The sequence below is a fragment of the Bemisia tabaci genome, chromosome 4, assembly GCF_918797505.1.
Source record: "Bemisia tabaci chromosome 4, PGI_BMITA_v3".
NCBI classification, from domain to species: domain Eukaryota; kingdom Metazoa; phylum Arthropoda; class Insecta; order Hemiptera; family Aleyrodidae; genus Bemisia; species Bemisia tabaci.
Window position 1 is genome coordinate 19562573 of NC_092796.1, and position 21067 is coordinate 19583639.

At 34.0% G+C, this 21067-nt stretch overlaps 2 protein-coding genes across 5 annotated transcripts in view; both read right to left on the reverse strand.

The window, feature by feature from the left end:
* Positions 1–213: 213 nt before the first annotated feature.
* Dci (Dodecenoyl-CoA delta-isomerase) lies at positions 214–6780 on the reverse strand. 2 transcript variants are annotated; one of them, XM_072299464.1, is made up of 7 exons: positions 6626–6780; positions 5762–5928; positions 4968–5134; positions 4081–4201; positions 2485–2574; positions 1930–2076; positions 214–1352 (listed from the first exon to the last, which is right to left on the reverse strand). In XM_072299464.1, exons 1-7 carry the CDS (start codon positions 6690–6692, stop codon positions 1191–1193), a joined length of 921 nt encoding a protein of 306 aa, XP_072155565.1. In that variant the 5' UTR covers positions 6693–6780; the 3' UTR covers positions 214–1190. The 2 variants fall into 2 exon arrangements, with proteins under 2 accessions (XP_072155565.1, XP_018896451.2); XM_019040906.2 differs by lacking the exon at positions 6626–6780.
* Positions 6781–13407: 6627 nt separating this feature from the next.
* LOC109030128 (guanine nucleotide exchange factor DBS) overlaps positions 13408–21067 on the reverse strand; it is a 33988-nt gene continuing 26328 nt past the window's right edge. For all 3 annotated transcript variants that reach the window (XM_019040940.2, XM_019040941.2, XM_019040942.2), the window contains exons 11-20: positions 20500–20679; positions 19974–20105; positions 19278–19463; positions 18591–18782; positions 18035–18160; positions 17431–17628; positions 16772–16992; positions 15542–15713; positions 14811–14943; positions 13408–13957 (exon numbers count right to left, since the gene is read on the reverse strand). In XM_019040940.2, coding sequence (XP_018896485.2) covers positions 13848–13957; positions 14811–14943; positions 15542–15713; positions 16772–16992; positions 17431–17628; positions 18035–18160; positions 18591–18782; positions 19278–19463; positions 19974–20105; positions 20500–20679 — 1650 coding nt within the window. In that variant the 3' untranslated portion in view covers positions 13408–13847. The remainder of the gene's footprint in view (positions 13958–14810; positions 14944–15541; positions 15714–16771; positions 16993–17430; positions 17629–18034; positions 18161–18590; positions 18783–19277; positions 19464–19973; positions 20106–20499; positions 20680–21067) is intronic.

Sequence of the window (21067 nt, forward strand, 5' to 3'; positions counted from 1 at the left end):
TTGCAAGAGTAGCGTTTAATCCTTTGGCTCTGGGGAAGAATTGCTACCAATTTAACTGCAATACGTATTCTTTAGTACATACAGCATGTAAAAGAAAAAGGTTCGGTTGAACTAGTTTAAAAAGGAGAAAGAAATATTGACCTGACAGTAATCAGACACAAGAAAATTCTTGAAAGCTCTCCCAATTTTTATACGTACCTACAAATACAAGAATTTTGGAGTTTTAAAAATACTTGCAAACAAGATAGCCCAATTTACTTTTGTCCTGATGAGTTCAGAGAAGCAGATTGAAAGTTTAAAAAAGAAAAAAATTGATAATGCGGCGATCAGTCTTTTGATACGGCATACATATTTATTACTTATCAGTTATCAATATACCTAATGTGATGCATTAAAAAAAGAAAAAAAGAGAGAAAAAAAACCTTAGTCAACAACAAATCATAACAAGGCACAAAACTCCCATTGTGATATCTTCTTAGATTTCATAAAGATAAAAAAAAAAAAAAAAAAAACTGCGCACTAGAAAGGTACAATTGACCAATTAATGCACAATAAGTAGTTCTACCAACACCAGCCATAAATACATCAGAGACTACAACTGTTAATAATTTGACCCTTGATCAACATTACCCTTCGTTTTAAGAGCACCGTAAAACAAGCAAATTGGAAACGTTAAGCTAGGGTTGCAAAGACTTCAAACCGTTATTTGTTTTCAGCAATCATGGGGAGCTTTTTGTCGTAATAAAAATTCCCAAAATCCTCAAAATATGTCATTTTCAAAATTCCCCAATTCATTTATAGTTTGCCTTTAAATCCCAGTTTCCAGCAAAAAAGAATCATCACTACTTATTTCATAATTTTTTGCCTGCCATACTTTACATTTTTGCATTGTCAGTATTGTAGCCTTACATGAAAATTAAGACGGATAAAAGTCTCATTGGCAAAGGTAAGGATGAAAATACATCAAGTTCTGAGAGCTAAAATATCATGAGGATTCAGCTCATGCATTTTTGATTAGTTCAGATAAAAAATACCTGCACTTAGCGGCTCAAAAAATCTGTTTCCAGAGGTAAAAAAACTAATGAGTATTACAAGTGGACGGGTTTCTTTGTGCCATGGACGCCATGACAAATAAATGCATGGTGTTGGCAAGGAATGAATCTCCTAGATATTTCTAAAGACGATTTTCATTACATTTTACTGCGATGTTTTCGATTCATAAACTTAATGAGAGCCTCCATAACATCCTCCGAAGCCCAGCGCTCCCCGAGTCTTTCAACTTCTGCTTTGTTAGCGGCAAGGAGATCCTCTTTGTCCCATCGTCGAACCAATTGTTTCGAGTATATTATAGACTAAAAAAAAATTATAAATCATAAACTTCCTGGACACACATTGAAAAACTTTTATTCAAGGCTGTCTCTTACAACAACTCTACTACAAAAGTGTTGTTTTTCAAATATCGCTCATTGATGAAGATTGTTCTTTTGCTATCTTCTAAAAAGTCATTGATTGACTGGAAAACGTTGTGCGGAGGAGAAATAAGTATGAGCAGGCAAATAGGCTTGCAAGTGGACGAGAGTCTGCCACAGAGATGTGGCATTGTAGTGAGCCCATGAAGTTCCAACTTTTCAAACATTGATATCAGCCCAAAATTATGAATGCTCTTTGTTTATTGATGCAGCACTTCATCAAGTAGGGGCTAATTAAATAAACTTTGCCATCCACTCAGCCTGCAGTGCAAGGACTTTGACTCTATCATGGATGAAAACATACTGATTCTGTCTATTGATAATTATTCTGAATCCTTCAGGAAGAAAATCAGTTAGGTATACTTGTTGCACATGTCTTATTGCAGCTATTGTCAATTTTTAACGAGATATGATTCAAATGCTTAGAGGCAAGAATAATAGGGGAAAAAAGGCAACTTACTTTTTCATTGAAGTCTGAAGATACCTGCCGAAGCCTCGGCCAAATGATGGAATCTAGCTCATCCTCCTTATAGACATCTGCAACGAGGCCACATGATTTTGCTTCAGGGGCAGTTAATACACGATTTAAATATAACATCTCTGCTGCCTACAAAAAAACAAAACAAAAAATATGAATTAATTGATCATTATAAAAGAGACATACCTAACAGATTGTCACTCAAACAACAGTTAAAAAGAAAGTGAATTAATCCCTCATTTTTTTCTTGCCCTCTTTTTAGGACGGTAGCACAATAAAAGTATTTAAATCCTAAGTACCCCCTTCAGATGTTTGGAGAAGGTGTGTCAGAGTGATCCCGAAATTTTATGGATAAAATTATAATTTGTGTGCATGAGTGACATGAAGACTGAAAACCTCCCCTGCTCAGGCCATTGCGTAATTCAACGAGCTACTTCTTTTCCCTCTGGGATGGGTCTGCTATTACATTATTTCAGCCGAATTATTTCTCCGGACAAAAAAAAAAATGCTTGACAACAATAAAAAATGAGAACATACCTTTGTATATCCCATTATCCTGGGGAAGGTGTAGGAAGAGCATCCCTCTGCGGTCAATCCAAGCTTTGAAAATGGTGTGTTAAAAGTTGCCTGAGGAAAAAGAAATCTTATGTAAAGGTCATGATCAAAACTGGAGACCAAGACTGATAGCATGGAAAGGTGGTTTTTATGAAGAAAAAGCGTTGAGAAATGCATCAGGGCAAAAGAAGGTGTTATGCTCAAATTTTTATTCAATAATTTATTGTGGAATGTGAAGCATTTTCAAAAATTAGTAGAGAAGGGAATTGAGAGAAGTACTCATCCAAGCTGGCAAAATAAAATAAATTTGAATTGATTCTGTGTACAAAATAGCACTCCTAAATTACTTCTCTCTGAGATTCCGAATTTAAGACCTCCTCCCAGAATCTTGTCACACACCCATCGCGCAGGTCTGCATACTCCTTAAGGTTAATCTTCAGCTGTAGTTCCGAAAAAATCCACCACGTCGCGCTGCTAAAATCCGACTCCGAAATCAGTGATTATTTAAATATCACAATAGGTATCTTAAATTATAAGACTCATAAGTTCTAGCAGCATACGTCTGGAATCCTTAGAAACAAACGCGAGCTTTGAAAGTCTAATAATAAAAGCTGTAAATTGATCCCAGTTTCTCTTACGGGATATCTGTAAGTGCGAGAGAGACAGCTCATGGTGGGAGAGAGATATCTGCCAACTGCTGAGAGCGATCAAGCGCGATTGGTTGCATCAAGGTCATCATGCTTAACCCTACTTCTTCTGGGATCAAATTGCAGAGCTTCAGAAATGACTTTTCACGTTGTTTTTAGGGTCAATAGGAAGAAGAATGTTATGGCTAGAACTTATAACTCTTCAATTTAAACAGAAATTCCTTCAACTTTTATAAAAGCTCAAGGACTCACGTGGAGCTGTACGGACTCTAAAACACAGCGGTGGCGCCCCCTGCGCGGAGAAATTTCTTACTTCACGCAGCTGTAGATAAACCTTAAAAAATTATTTATCCTTTTCTCCTAAACCCATTTTTTTTTTAAATAAAAAAAGATGAAAATTCAGCTTTTTTTGTCAATACTTTTGTCAAAACTGTTATTTTTTTTAAGGCTCACTTTTTTGCACTGATTTTGCATCAGGTAATGCGATGTCAACCCTCCCCTTCTCTTCTCCTCAGTCTAGTCTAGTCTTGATATCCTCCCTCCACACAGTACATGGTGTAATTTAAGAATGGTCTATGAATGCTGCTTAGTTGAAGATTTTGAACATTATTTTGTTACTAGGCACTTTCCAGGAGCCGTTTGTGTTAGACAGTTTTGAAATTTTCATATCTTTTAAAATTCAATACTTTTCAAAGGTCATTTTTTTTGCCTTGCCATCATTGAAGCATGTAGTGGCTTCCAATAAGCAAGGTACGCGCTCCTGCAGTTTCACTGTCAATAATTGGTTATTTCAATCATTGAATGGCCTCAAAATAAGAATGGTAACACTGGTTAAGCTCCTTGAGGCTGTGCATTAATTCCCAATAAAAAGTTTCTCTGAACATTGAGACTGAGTTGCAGCACTAAATCTAATTAGAAGAGAGGTACTTACTTTCTCAGATGCATAAACTATATCAAAAAGTCCTAAAATCGTGCATGAAATTCCCATAGCAGGCCCATTTACGATGGCAACAAGTAGTTTTGGAAAAAGAATAAATGCATTTACAAATTCCCTGAAACAGAATGAGAGAGAGCTCATTAATAATAGATAATTAGGATAAAACTATGCCACAAAAATTACTTCATTGATTACAGTGTTGAATCTGAAGTTCAGTGGCACAGTCTATTTACCTTATTAGGTACCTACTTTTTCATGAAGCATGAGCACACATGAGCATGAGTAGTGCAGTTTTGGTTTTCCCTCTAGACCTCTCAGTTGTTCCTTTTTGAGTGACTTCCAGCTTGCAACAAAATCGCCGTAGTAGATCTCCAAAAAAAAAAGAAGTTCTAGAGTCCGACTCAGCAAAACATTAAGAAGCAAGGGAATGAATTGGACTACATTTTGCAATTTGGAACTATAAATTCTAGCCCGGTTTAAAAACAGCATATGTGCCATTAGTTTTCCTATGCACAAAAGTGTTTTTCCAGAAGAGCCAGAATCTATAGTTCCAAATTGCAAAATGCAGTCCAATTGCAGTCTAAAGGCATCTTTGACAATAGAGGGTAGAATAGGTAGACATTTAAAAATTTTACAAATTTCGGGATGTCAAAAGCTTCAACCGGAATCAAAACATCGCCAATATTAGTCCTAAGGAACTTCTAAAATAAACTCACAGTAAAATTCCATATGATTTTTACTTATATAAAATTCTCAATGTATTGTTTGTAAGTATACTGCTTCAAGCTGAATTTTTTCCTGAAATAATGTTTGCTCTACACATTAAATGGACTAAGAAAGAGAGATTGAATAAATATCTAATTAGGTCTCGACTTACGTACAAGAGCGTTTGATTGGCAACTTTAATTATGGTTTCAAGATCGCCATCCAATGAGTTTTGAAGATCAGTCCCGCTTGAAAAGAATCGACCATTACTCGTTACAACACACATCATGATCCCTGCATCACTAGCGGCTTCATTGAGTGTTTTCGTGATATCTAAGTACATCTGGAACAAAGCAGAAATTTGTGTTTTTCATACAATGCAGCAGGAAATTTTCATGACAATGAAACAAATCAAAATAAAGATGGCACAGTATTAAAGTGATTATTAAGTAATTTTATTCTTCTTCCTAAAAAAATTATAATTTCAAAATTAAAATTCCTTGATGTTTCAGATGATTATCACAGAGTAGACTTCTCTGAAAAATTAAAAACCAAAAGCAAGAGGGAGAGAGGGCTTTGTGACTGTTTTCCACATTCTAATTACTAGATTTGGTAAAACCTCAAAAAACTTACTTAGGACATTCTTTGTCAATGGTCTTTTATGCTGATTTTAAATTTCAGCACAACTTCCATTAAATACTCCCTTCTTTAAAATCTATTCCAATTTGGATAGAGAAGTAATGACAAAGATTAATTTGTAATAAATCTGTATTTTCTATATCAGCTATGTACAGCATTACTTCTAGATCAGCAGACTGCAAATCGTGTCATTAATGAAACCGTTACTTTAGAAAAACACTAGGTATATACTGAAAAAATTCATAGGTAAGAGAATAAAGGAGGTGCTGTAGCTGTTCTGTGAATTAAGTGTACTTAGATATTTTAAAGAATGATGAAAGTATGTACTTACTTGCTGAGAAATTGCATTATTTTTCTTTGGTCGATTAAGCGTGATGACTCTGATTTTGTCAATAGTTGACACCAGAAGTGGACTTTCTTCTGCCATGGAGATTTTGCGGAAAACAGTCAGACTGTTGGAAATAGTTCTTTTAGGAATTGAGCCACAGAATTTTAGACCTGCCAAAAACATGTGCTATATAATACTATTGCAAAGGGAATAAAATCTGTATCAACAAGGTATTCAGGTACTCAAGTATTCACTCAAAAACTATGAGATCATACCACGATTTTGAAAGTAAGAGAGGTACTGGAAGAGTGGTAAAAAAGCCAATTTTGCACACAAAAATGAGATGTCCACGGCTAACTTTTGACTAGCATTGACATCTTTTGTTTTTAGAACACCTGCACTCACTTTGCACTCAGTTGATAACACGTAACACGTTGGCTGGTATTTGAGGTTATGTTATTATTTTGATGAGGTCGCTGTACCCACTGCACTGATAACACTGATAAGAAGAAAGAGAAGAAAGATTTTGATAGTTTTTGCACTTACAATACTTACATTTATCTTTTCCAACAAACTTACTTCAATCCAAAGTTGGACGGAAAAAAGGACGCGGTTAAAAGAGTAGTAATTTGAACGGAAAGTTTTACAGCTTACAAGATTGAGGGGGAGGGGGGGGGGGTATTGATGCGTCGTTAGTGGGAGAACATGACGCAACTTTTAGGGTGGATATTTACATAAATGGTTTGTGGAAGATAGGTACTCAAGTTCAAAATTTTATTTCAATTAAACTTACTCTACACTCAACATATCATACCGAACAGGAAAAAAAAATTGGTTTAGGTATGTAATATAAAAGTGAGTACCTACCCGATTTGAATGATGTACCCAAATATCTTTTATATACAATGACACGTGGAAAACAAAAAAACAACATAACAGATGCTGCGACTGTGAAATTAAAAGTCTAAAGTGTCATCAGGTGTACTTAAAAAATACTGTTCCTGTTAATGGTAAATTATCCTACCAGAACCAGAGCAGACATATTTTGGAGGGCACTGCTCTTATGATCATCACTGACCCACAGCTACTAAGGTCAGCATTGCATTGAAGATAAGAGTGATAGATCACGGAATTTGCCTGGTGTTCAAACAGTTCAAACATACTTGTTGATGAAAGTAAAAGTTTATTCTGATATTTTCAATGCCCCTTCCACTTCCATTTTTAAACATCCTATGATTCTTGAGAGGATTGATAAGATTAAAATGTACTACTATATTTGAGAGCGATTTTGAACATTCATTTTTTTTCCCAATAAACTGGAATTATAGCGGAAAATGAACAGCATGGAAGTGGAAATTTGAAGTATTGGGACCAATCGTGCATCTTCTTTTTTTCTTTTCTTTTTACCTCTCTCTTTAATGTGTCAACCTTTCAGAGAAGACTCCATGACTGACATCTGAATAACCAACGACAGTGAATATTTTCTGTCATATGTATTTGGATTCCGGAAAGAGAAAGTAGGTAATAGTACATGCTGGGTGAATATTTTATTTTTATTATATCACTGTTTCTTCCTTTAACCTTTCACTTTCTTTCCTGAATTAAGGGTATTATTTTCCATGCAAATATAAAGAAAAGAAAAGGTGATATAAAGTTTCTTTTAAAATATTTAAAATTCGAGATGGAAGTTTGAAAACTCACTATCAATCGAAGTAGAGGTTTTCTCCTAATTTCATTATTCAATGGATTATAAATGCAGCACTTGTATTAAAGTATTTCTCCAGATACATTTTTCCAGTGTAGGAATAATTGTAAACTTATCTCTTTAAAGATTAAAATGACTGCTTGAAAATGAAATCAACTACAAGTTATAATGCGGAAAAAAACTACATGTTTCAGGAGCTACAAACATGTTATTTATTTATATAAAACTTGTTATGAGAGGTAAAATCATTGAAACATGAAATTACATGATACAAAAATAGTAAAATTTTAAGGTGTGTTGGAAGCCTGACAGGCCACTTGAATTGGAATATGGATACTTATCTACATCGGGTCAAAAATATGATTTGAAGACAAATGAGAGTGATAAAAAAATAACTCTATGAAATTTTTAATATACCCTATGGACAAATAAAAAAAGGACTAACCCCTTGGGGAAAATAAATTTAAAAAGCGAATACTAAAGGCATATTACAAATTGCTTGCTACAAACAAATTCAGGTTCATTAGAAACAATTGAATCCTGTTCGGGCAAAACAGCTTAAGGCCAGAAACTTTCAAACTTTGGTAAAATGTTTTTAGTGAAAATTTATTTCAAAAGAGTTAAAGTAAACTAATTTTTGGTTTCATTTTTTAGTATGGTTTGAATGAATACTTCAAGTTCGATTTTCAGAAAGATACAGTGAAATTTTGAGAAACATTGAATTTCTAGGATTTGAAAGTTATGATGGACAAACCAGTGATAAGAGACAAGAATCTCCCAAACATCACTGACTTCATCTTTTTAAAGGATTACAGCATACATAAGGATCACAGGGTTGCCAAAAAATTTAGGAGATGAAATTTCCTAAAATTTCCCAGACAAATATTGATAAAGTTCGCTATCATTTGAGGATATGCAGGATGGTTGAAAAACATAAAAACTATCATTTCCAAACCTGATCACACAAGATTTGTTGTTAAGAAAGTCGAACATTCTCAAGAACAAATAAGTCGAAACACATAATAATTTTTCCCTGACACTTTCGTAATTTTGCCCTGAAATTTCTTAATATTCTCTGACTGTGGCAACCCCAATATTTATGAGATAAAATTGTGATTCGTTCAATTAAGCTTGATGGGCAAAGGAAATCGATGATGAAATAAATCTCCACACTTTTTTCTGTAATTGGTATTTTCAGGCATGTCCATTCACGTTTCAACAGTGAGATTTACGATACCTAATCAAAAATTGCTGGTGAATAAACAGGTAAAATTGACAAAAATTCAACACGTACAAATACAAAATTAACAGATAAAAGTAAAAAAGAAAAAGAAAATACTGTTAGCAATTTTATTTGACTAGTTGAATACAATTCGTTCAAATGCAGAAACTGAGACTCTGGGACTGAAGCCAAAATACTGATGAATGTTGATAATTGCAAATATAAAACCGCAAGTTTGAAATGTTCTCTGCTTTCAGAGAAATTTTTCGCATAATTTACGAGGTGAAAACTGAGCAAGTTTTACCGTTAATCAAAGGTGGAATTGGGGAATTTCAAGACTTAGGGTGTAATGGTGCAAACCGCCAGTTGTACTTCACAATTCTCAATAACAACTGATTATTATTACTGTGTAAAATTTAATATGTAAGATTTTTCTCCGCCTTCACAAAAATATTCAATGGATATTTAATTGAAGAAATTCAGGTCGAATTCCGAAATCTGGAGAAAAATATACTATTGGCAGTTATTTTTAAAAAGCACAATCAAGATAGATGATTTCTTAGAATCACTATCAACATGATAAGAATACTTCCAAAGGTTTTCTTTCAGGAATTACTGTATAATACAGACTATTTATTCGAATTATATTTTTACTAAAATAATATGATTGATGGTTTGTTTCTAACTATAATGAATGAGTACTAATATATTGACGGTGAAACTACAAGACCGAGTATCTCGGTTTGCGACCTTGTAGACTTCCTGTCATACTTCATTTTTTAAACAGAAAACTACTCAACATCAATTCTTGAAAACTTCTGTTTTTTTTCTCTGTGCAAAGAAAACTCTGTGATCATTTTAAGAGATGAACATGATTTGTTCTCCTTCAAAAGAATAAAATGGGAGTAGAGATTTTTAAACACAGAAAACAAGATACATGGTCTGGTAGTTTCACTGTCAATATTCTGTTTTAACAACTTGCCAAAGTTACTCTAAAGCTTCTGCATTAAAAAAAGAGGACAGAGCCTGCAATAAGTTCCAATTTTTATCAGAAAAAAAAACAACAAAACAATCAACATTTTAAAATCTGAATTTTCTGAGATCTTAGACGATGAAGACAAGCATAATTTATCCACACGTAGGGCTGGGTGGTCTCTTTTCACAGAAAATAACAGACAAAATTTTAAAATTGTTCCTTTCACTATTATACTACTTCAACTATGCTTTGTTTATTTAATACCTAGTTAAAAGCCTTCCTTTTTTTATTTATGACAAAGAATGACCTGCAAATGCTTAGATGTGTAAATCAACGAAGATCTTGACAAAAGTAAATTTCATGTGCTAAGTTTTAGAGTAACGATCACCTGCTAGATGATGGACTAGAAAGAGAGAGAAGAAGAAAAAAAGAGAACAAAAAATCCCTCACAGATAAATAATTTCATCTGAATTGATGAAGCACACACGTGTATTGGAAGACATTCCATAGAGCCTCTTAGAACCATACAAATGAGTTCCACTGATTAGAAAAAGGTCATAGGAATTTACACCCCAGAAAAATCTCAAAAGAGAACCGATCCAAAGCAAAAAAATTAGCTAAATCTTCTTGGACTCATAATTTATTAGCATGGGCCTTTTTTTCTTTTCTTAATTTCAAATTTTATTACTTGGGAAATATGGGAGATACACTTACATGGAACAGACTTTCTGACTATTAGAGTGGTCAATTGAAATACATAGGAAAAGAAGTTACATTGATTCGATAATCTCAAAACTACATGGCTACAATTCAATGATTGATGGCACAAAAACTCATCAGTAGTCACACATAATTAAAGACCAGTCATGGGAAAACGTTGGAAGACTGATTCTGCTTTCTGCACTTCGAAAGTTTCTTAAAATTTCCTTGCTTCCGTTCTTACACTTCAAAATTCTATAGTAATGAGAATTTCTGGCATTTCTGAAAGTTTTCAGGCTAACAAGGACCACAACTATCCCCTAGAGTTGGTGATAAGTACCATCATCAAAGACATTTGGGGTGCTATTTCTGCGACTGATCACATTTATGAACTCCTTACGAACTCCTTACGAACTCTCAAAAAGACCCAGCTAGTTATAGGTAAAAAATATAGGAAGAGAACGAAAACGTAGAAAATAATAATCTTTGGTGCTATTCCTTGAAGGTAACCACTTCACCACAGGTGGTAAATGTGCATCGATACTAAGGTCCATTGTGATAATAAATCCCATACCAACCCAAAAAAGAGTAAAATATTAGATAAATTGATGGAACCAACTCTTGCTTGTGAGCACATCTTACTAATAATCTTAAGTAAAAAAAAGGTACAATATAAATACATGTTATTGTGAATTTTGAACCAGGTTTCTTGTAATAAACTTTAATTGTCAAAAAGGTGATAGTATAAGGCCATATAAAATCTATAGCGATGTTGAGTTGTTGGGAAACTATGCACACTGAGCTAGCTAAAGATAAGGACACAGAAAAAATAAATTCCTTGTCTTAATGGTTGTTGATTGAGCTACTGCGCAGAAGAATGACATTTCTAGTACTGAGTCCTGTATTCTTCATTAAGTTTAATTTCGGAGTTGTGTTCAGAGGGAAGAACTGATTGATATCTCAGACAGATGAGCATCTTTATAATGTTTTTTTCAAGGGTTGGATTATTCCTAATAACCTGCTTAAATTAGGTCTAAGAAAGAAAAAAAAAGAGAAAATCTAGTACACATTTCAACGGAGAGACCTCAAGGATATCTGCTCCCGAGTTATGAACACAGAACTCAAAGGAACACAATCCCTACAAAGAAAAGAAAAAGCAGCTAAGCTATAAACTAAAAACAAAAATGTGCAACAAAACAAATGAAATAATATTCTTTTCAGACTTTAGTGTAATGCTCTTTTGCTCCATGAAGTAAAGAGGAAGAAAAACACATGGAAAGAAACTGAATGATACATGTAAGCTTTAACTGGCTTACGGAGGAAAACAGCCCAATTAAAACATTAAATTCTGGACTAGGAAACCACTGAGAATTTAAATGTACGTACATTTAAAAATTGGAACAGTCAGCTAATAAACATAAATTTGACAATATTTTACAAAATTAGCGAGTGGTCAGTGACAAAATGTTCGTTCACACTGTAGTTTGCAGTAAGAGTTCACGCCAATAGTCTACATACTGAAATGCTAAGGTATGTATGTACTAGAAATTATTTGGAACCAAAATTAAATAACTATTCCTTTGGTATGTTTTCTCAAAAGTCAATATTCACTCCTTCTCCACTGAAAGGGGGAAAAATTAAACAGGCAACAGATATTTGCTGTTTAATAATAGATTCAGTTATATTCACAGCCATTCAATGCAGCATGGCTTAAATTTTCAATAATTGAAACACCATCATATTGACTCAACAAAATTAGCGACTATGATTCTACATCATTGACTTTATAATTTCTTATGGTTTTTATAACCTTAATGGCTTTTTCTTCCCACAAAGAAAAGGTTAAAGTAACAGTTAGAGCAAAAAGGGAAAAAAGCTGACTTAACAAATATAAAAACTCGAGGTAAATTTTCTCAGAAGGACAGCGTTCTTTTCATTTAAAGCAACCTAGATTATTTAACAACAAAAATAATAGGTACTTTTTTTCCCTCAACATTACAAATTATTGTCACCACTTGGGGCGGGAAATCTTTAAATTTACAATATTTTCAACGGAAATATTCAATGGAATATCTTAATAATAATTTGATAGTAAAATGAGAAGAGAGAATTTAGCTCTTTGATAATTCATCACAGCGATTTGAGCAAAAATTCATCAAAATTAAATTTTCGAAAAGACCTCATACAACTCAACATAATCAAGCTCTTGCAAGGTTTTTCATACTTTTTGAGTTCAGAGGAAAAACCAACCATTGATGTCCAGCTTGTAAAAAGCATACATCTATAACCTAAAATATGACCTCTTCGCAACCCCTCTATGACTACAACGCAATAAACAGTTCAGTTTTATATATTTGCTTTGACTAGACTAGAAAGGAAAGTGGTGAAATGAATAAATAAGGAGGACGTGAACCACAATCTTAAGAGCAATGCAAGAGTTACCACATAAATGCCCTCTACCTACTGAGCCCTTAAAAAATGTAGTAAAAATCACTTACATTAAAATGGTTCTGGACCGGCCAAATTTTTCTGAATAAGCAGTTTTCCCTGTTTTCACAAAAATATCCTATTCTTTCTGCCGGACCATAAATTTTGTATCATGCCTGCATAGCTATAAGCATATTTTCGTTGATAATCGGTCAAACTGAAATGGTTGATGCGCTTTTGTATTTTGCTTTGACGCAATCATACTTTTTTGGAACCATATCAAGACTCACCAGACAGATAGAAGGTGGAATTCTTGCAAACGTTGGGGCCAAAAGTAAACCCTACAAAAAGTAGGATTAAGAAAAGACCTGATCTAGATAATGGCATCCAACCCGCATCAATTTCGAAAGTCTAACCTCAAATGTTTATCAACCCTTTGCTTGCCGCTATTCAACCGCGACAGTTTGGCTCGACCAATCATCAACGAAAATATGCTTTATGGTTGCATTGGTTTGGGACCACCGGTATCATTACACCAGTATTTGCTGCATACACGTTTGAATATAAGCAGTTCTGATGTACATGCGGAAATTTTTTCATTCTTTTTATGAGCAAAAAAATAGGACTGCGCACTTAAAACAATAAAAGCAAGAGTCACAATAGTTCCATGGTAGATCTATAGAGTTTCCTGTGAATGTCAATGTTATTGCTTGGTTCAATTTACAGGATGGGTCAGATACTATGACCAATTGACCATAGTGACCTGAGGTGGACACAAAGAAAACTGACGCTGTGATCAATAAGGCAGTAAGTCAAGTAATGAACTTACTCTGTCCGACCGAGAAGATTTTTCCCTCTGACCTCGCATTTGTAAGTCTGGCAACAAATTAACAACAATATAGGCTCATTAAAAAACTAAGCATAATAATAGGAAAAGAAAAGGAACAAAAACTTTCATATCACAAACTGCAAAATTAACTGGATGACGAGAGGATGAAACATCCATTACCGCAATGTCTGGCGGTGCTGGTTTTTACACCAGGTATTGGTAAATTTCCTGTTAGTCAGTCGAACTTGAGACTTGACTACTCACTGACTGGCAGCTTCGAGAAGATTTCCTGCCACACTGTTCCAGATAAGAGGATGGAGCCCATCCTTCCATTTGTGACCCTGAAAGACAAATGAAAGGGTTTCAGTTCATAAATACTCAAGGTTTATGGTGTACAGGGGTCCTTTAGATAGAATAAAACTCACTTTAACTTAGAATCTTCAGGCTGACTTGAAAAAACTGTTGCGTAAAATGATATGTAGTTGAAAGTACCAATATTATCGAAACAAGATTCACATGAGATTGCAAGCATGCCACCCTGCACTGCTAACAGATGCAAGCAACTTTAATTGCAAAGTCAAAGAGCAAGTTTTGAACAGATAGTTGCACAAAATCCACATCTCTATATGTACCAAACGATTAAGAATTTTTCACTATATTTGTCACAAAATGAATATCAACGATGTAAGTCGGCAGTCACATGACTCGTTTGCGGTATCTGAAAATCTCCGCCTCTACGTTATTTTTTTAGAAGAGAACAAATTGACATGATTCCTTAAAGTTTTTACAGAATTTTTTTCGTACAGAGAAGAAAAATCACGGCAGTTTAAAAGAATTGCTGTTGAATAGTTTTCCGTTTAAAAAATGAAGTATGATAGGAAGTCTGGGCCGTCGCAAACCGAGTTATGTGATTGCCAACTTACACGGTCGATATTCATAAATGTCAGTTACTGCACTCAGATTGAATACTCATGCCAGATTTCAGATTGGTTATTTACACAACCCTGTTTCATTATCTCATTATTTCCTAGAAATCCTTTAAATAAGTTAAATAAATTACAACCTAGCAAGGCAGTTTTTGTGAGAGTATAAACCAATCATACTTTACCCCCTCACACATAAATTTAAAAAAAAATCAGGATTGGAAATTTTTCACGCAAATTCATTCAAAAAGGGAAAAGTTCACGGGCTTACCTATAGACTTTACATATAGCCAGCCGGCAGAGCCAACTTTCAAAATCTCGACACAATCGCCCTCTTTCAACGAGATGGCAGAGGGTCCTATCGCACAGTAATCAGCTAAAGCCATAAAACGTCCACTTAGTACCTACAGAAATGAAAGAAAAAGAAGAGCGAGTTTACAAAAAAATTCAGAAAAATGTTTAAAGGACAAGACTGCTTGAAAAGCATCTGTACAAGAGCCATGTCAAAGAAAATATGATTTTAATTCAAATGCCAGTTTTAAGAGCAGTAATAGAGAAAAGCTTCATTTTACTATCATGGAATCCATTAAATGACAAAAAGAGAGAGGAAAAAAAAATTAAAATGTTTTAATCAAGAGGAATAGATTATTCAAAAATATTATTTTCAAAACAAACACAAAAACTGGCTTCCTGATTTAATTTTTCTTAGAGCTCCTTGCTAAGACCTCAAATTCTAGTAAAAAATTAGGGTTTCATTGCCCTCCTGTGGCAGACCGACTCAACATTACAAGTTCAAAAAACACAAGTCTGCACAAAATGAACTGCTTCCAAATAAACACACAAATTATTCAGAGATTTCCATTTAGTTGCTTCTATTTTTTTCGTTCAGACAATATAATAGAGGCAGGTAGCAAAGGGACAAATTAAGCTTTGAGATCAGTTGGATTGACTGGAGGAATTTTGACTCATTTGGAGAATTAAAAATACATAGGTGTTACTTACATTGTTTCGGGGGCCAGCGAAAGATTCATCATTATCACTGATGCTACCATCCGATGACCAAGCATTTTCATCATCACCTACATTATTGTCATTGACATGGTTTTTATTACTATTGATACCTAGAAGAGCACAGTTGTCGCCACTGTCAAGAGATACAGATTGCCTTACGGGTCTGAAACAAAAGGACAAACAAAAATAAAAAATAGAAAAACTTAGACCGAAAAAGGTGAAAGTGAAAATGTTGTGGCTACCCCTACGGATACATTTTTAAAATTATTTCTCCCATTTTGACGATGCGTTACTATTCAAATTTGTTTTAATCTGAAAGTTTAAACTATTTAAATTCCTCCAAAACTAATTACATATGAGATTTATTCTTCATTAACATTGCCCATTAAAGTAGAGGATTTAGAGCTTCCTTTGCTTACACGGAGGCCACCCCATTGACCAATTTATTTATATTATATTCAATGTGAGAAGGGATCATGTAAGGAACAAAAGAGTGCGTGAGATGATTAACGCTGAGCCGGACATTGTGCATGAAATTATGACCAAACAGCTTGTCTGTATGGTCATGTTCAATGAATGGCGGATGACAGATTGCCTGGGAAGGTGGGAGATTGGGTGCCTTCTGGAAGGAGACGCCCAACAAAATTGTAGATAGGTGGCACTCAAGATGAAATTACGAGATGCAATTCACCAGATGACCTCTGCGTTGATAGATAAGAATGGCAATTAATTATTTATTTTATATAGAATTAGGTGAAAGTGCTCGGGCGCTTTGTAAAAGCGACTTTAATGTAAGTATGTATGTACTTAATGTGAGGCCAACTCTAACTGGAGGGCTTCCCAAGTAGCAGTGATCGTGACAAATAGAGATTTTATCGCTTGATTAACACGATTACATCGGTGGCAATTTATCACAATATTATCGAATAAAAATTTGCGATTTAGAGCGATTAAATCGCTATGCATTGCAATTTTTTTTTTCAATAAAATCGCGATCAATTTTCGTCAATTAAATCGAGATTAAATCGCCATACATTGCTATAAATTGCCGGGCGATAAAATCGTGAATTTTATTGCAACAAGATCGAGGAAAATCGCTCAGATGTTGATGATTCTAGCGATTTTGTCGCTGATAAAATCGCAATATATCGCAATTTCTTTCGTTGAAAAATGCTACTTAGGATGCACCCTGCACGTAATTTTTCATAAAATAGAACTTACATGTGTTGCGCTGGCCCAGATGCAACAGAATACTGTCGGTTCTTCTCTCCTTTGATTGCAAATAACTGGTCGAAGAGAAGTTTTTGGATCTGTTTAACCCATGCTGATTTTTGCTCAACATTGGCTGCCTGGATGGTATAAACTTCTTGCCTGGCTTGAAGCCAAAGCTCAAACTTCCGAGGGTCGCCCTTCACGGTTTCTGTGAGACCTATTTGAGACATCTGGAAAGAAACATTTAATTCATGAAAACATTAAAGGTATTAAGCAATCACTAGAACAAGGCTCTAGAATTTTTAAAATCCGATTTTTTTTTTTTTTTTTTTTTTTGCAAAAAAGGATCCTCCAAAGTGAAAATTTTTTCTTTCTGAACTTTTGGGGGATCCTGAGAGAACGTTGTCTAATTTTACCAATATAATATGAGGTTTGAGAAAATAACACTGAAAATAAGAAATGCCATCGAGAGTCGAGTATAAACTTAATGAAGGCTGAGTAAATTTGAAAGATAAGAATCAATAAGTATTTTGATTTCATATAAAAACTACCAAGAGGCTCATACAATTTTTTAATTCTTTTCAACTTTTTACATGTAAATTCTTTTTATCTTAGTGTGTAGTTACACACTGAAGCTATGAAAAACTAATGAAAACAAAGAAATTTACCTTTAACAATCTTTTGAAATGATACATGTCTTTGTTGTCTGATGTGGTTTTTTTGCAAAACAAAATAGCATTTTCATACAAAAACAAATGCCGCTGCATGGGTTTCAGTCGCAGTTCCTTGAGCCGATCTTTTTTATTTTCTGTTGAGACTGAGAATGATCCTTGCAACAACAGATTACCAAGTTCCAGTATATTACCCTGAAACATGAAAAAAGAAAATAATAACACAAGTTAGACGGATAAAACACTTTTTGGATTGCCTCACTCTCAAGATTTGAAAAGAGACAAAATTTGCACGAGAAGAGATATAGTAATGGTAAAACTAGAAAAATGCAAGCCTCAATGGCAGCGTTGTTAAATTTCTGCTCATCATTTACAAAAAAAGAAATGAAAAAGAAAACCATCAGACTAGGTGTCAATTACAAGTTGCCTATTTTACTGCACTTTATTGGTAGAGCTAGAAAAAAAATAACATATCTACATACCTGCAATAGCAACACGGCAGATTTCCCTGCATAATTTACTTCTACGTTTTAAATTAAGTTTTCTGATAAATTAAGAATACACATTGATTACAGGAGTGACAAATATTTTAATAACTCACATAAAAACCGGTGATTGCTATTTGGTGCATACTATCATTGACACACCTCAAAACATCTAACATACATTCCAGGGCTTGCTGCAACTCCGCACGACCTCTTTCATTTTGACTATACCTGAGCAAATCCTACAAGAAACATGGAATAAAAAAAAACACATAGATTAGTACTGCAAAAATACTTCAAAAACTCATAAACAATGGCATATTACTTTCAAAAAATACACTAAAAAACTAGTTATGCAGGATTGTCCGAGAGAGGAAATGAAAATGAGTTAAGGAAAGCTCTAGAGGCACTCTTGAACAGTAATTAATCAGTTTGTAAGAAGGGATTGAGTTTTTATGAAAAATTCTTCGATACAAGAACAAAAGTACCTACAAATTATCAGTTTGAGAACAATCATTTCCTTTTAGCAAGAAATAAAAGGGGGCTAACAAGGTATTGAGTAAAAAAGCCTTTGGATTTATCTTAAGGCTCCAGTGGTGACCAACACAGATTGCTGATTTATTTGAAAACATAAGTATATTTCACACCATTTTGATACCTCTGGATCCTTACCTTTAAAAGTAACTGATACTTGGTTATCCTTTGGATAGGTTTCAGAAGATACGCTGCCAGCGGAAGTCTATGACCTAATCTGCGTTGACATTCTAGGAAAAAGGCATTTGATTCACCAATGACACACCGCAATTGTTCAGAACGTACTGAGTTCTGACAATAAAAACTGTACAATTTATCGAATACATCTTGCTGCAAAAAAATTAAAAGAAAGAATGAAAAAATTAAATAAATATAGACATAAAATGAATAATAATTCACTTTTAAGCAATTATGAAGAAAAAGTTAACCTTCAAAATTAATTGTGAGAACTCTAGTAAGCTTTTAAAGCCCGAAAAAAATTAAAGTCTTCAGATAAATGGATGGAAGATCAATGAAGTTTTAAAATTATTAAATTATTTTTGTGACAGCAAATCATTGAGCTCAATTCTGTGCATTATCCTATGTATAAGGCATGACCGAAAAGAACAATGGTGACTCATTACAAGTATCATTCTATTTTTTAAAAGCTCATTTTTGGATTAATTACATTCACTACTCCGCTGATGGATGAGCACAATTAATAAAGGATATGACATCTTTTGAAGAAAGCGGTCATGAGCAAAGATGGATTTATATAGATTCTGCAGCAGATGTTTTCACCATCTGATAATCCTCAAAGACAAATACAAGATGTAAAAAACTTACCCTATGCGTAAAGCAAACTGCAATCAATTCAGGGTTTGAGAGACAATTCTCTAGATCCTGGAGAAATGTATTTGAGTGAAACTGATAAATTTCTTCTAAATTTCCAAATAAAATTTTTTCTTTCCCTTCTAAAGCAACAGGAACTAAACTTGTCATGTCATCCACATACATTGCATGAATGTAGCCCTGGAAATATAGAAAAAATTATAATTACAAACAGAAGAAGAAAAGACTGGACAGTAGGAAGACATGGCACAAATGTAACACTAAAATATACGGAAGTCAACGTTCATGTACTAAGATAAAGGAGCCTATTCTATGGATTAAGAGGGGAATTTTTCCCTCTTGGGATTTTTCCTCATTTATAGGAGCCCCCCCCCCCCCCCTCTTCTTGCAAGTATAGCTCCACCAAAGTTCTGAAAAACCAGATGTTTTACTTCCCAATCTGCCTTTAGTATGGCTTTACACAAATCATTTGAATTTTAAGGCTTAAAATTAGGATTTTAACACTGACAGGACAAAGGAGGGGGAAGAAGGAGTATTTTTTCAGATTTTAGCTTGCTATTTGGGAGCTTTTAAACCAAAATTCAAGGTATGTAGACTGAGAGAAAGAATGATTTTCTTGTTTTGTTCACTATTTATTTTCTATTTTGTAATCAAACAGGATCTAGTGTATTAAACTGACATTCAACTTACCTGGACAATTTGCCCTAGTTCTCGGACGTACACACGTTCAGTGTTTATTAACTCATTTAGCACGTGACCCTGCATCGTTCTCAGAGATCCATCTACTTCTGTTCCACTTATTGTATTATCACCATTATCCAACTAAAAACAAGAGGAAATTATTTCAATAATTTTATACTGGAAAAAAAAAATTTACAGTGAAGTACTTATGCAGTGCTTATCAACAGAATAGTTCTACAAAAACTGCCGTGTAGATAGTTAATACCATCTTTGTTTTAATTATTACTTTGACACAGAGGAGACACAACTCATAACTCGGAATATCCTCCTGAAAGGAATAAACCATCTGTTTCACCTCAATCAAACTTAAATTCAATTTCAGTGAAGAAGTACATTCAAATAAATGCATAAAAAAATAGAATTCAAGAAAGGTCATGAGAAAACTGCAGACTTCCAAGGTAACTTATTTTTTACGATCCATATGAGAGAGGGGTCACTATTTATAAATTGATTTTTTTTGGTATACTAGATGTACCTTTTCGTTAAGACTGAGTCTCTTTTCGTTAAGGCTGAGCCGATTTTGTAATTTATGAGAAGTTATTACTGGTTCCGGAATAACATGCTGAACAGGTTTTGGAGGGCGAATAATAAGCTTCTTCAAACTTGCTAACTTCTTTTCGCACATCATTGTGACATCAGTTATCCTTTGAACAACCTGTGAAACAAGAAAAAAAATACTGATAAAAATTTCACTTATATTATTTCAACAACAGGTGAAAAAATATTTAAAGTGGAAAGAGTTGTTGAAAAACTAGAAAGATTTTAGCCAATAAAAATTTAATCTTTCACTTTACTCTTACAAAACAGGCATGTTTTGAGACATTTTTTCCGCAATATTGTAATTGCAAGCAGATTTTTCCTGATATTATCAATGCTGATTATTCCAGAGTTTCATTAAAAAAGATTATCTACAACTGGACCTTAATAGAACGGAATCTGAGTTGAGTGCAAATGATTAAAAATATTTAATTCTGTTTAGAAATTACCCTCTAAAATATAACCACTTTTTTTATTCAATTCTTCAGGCAACCTTGTAATCACCT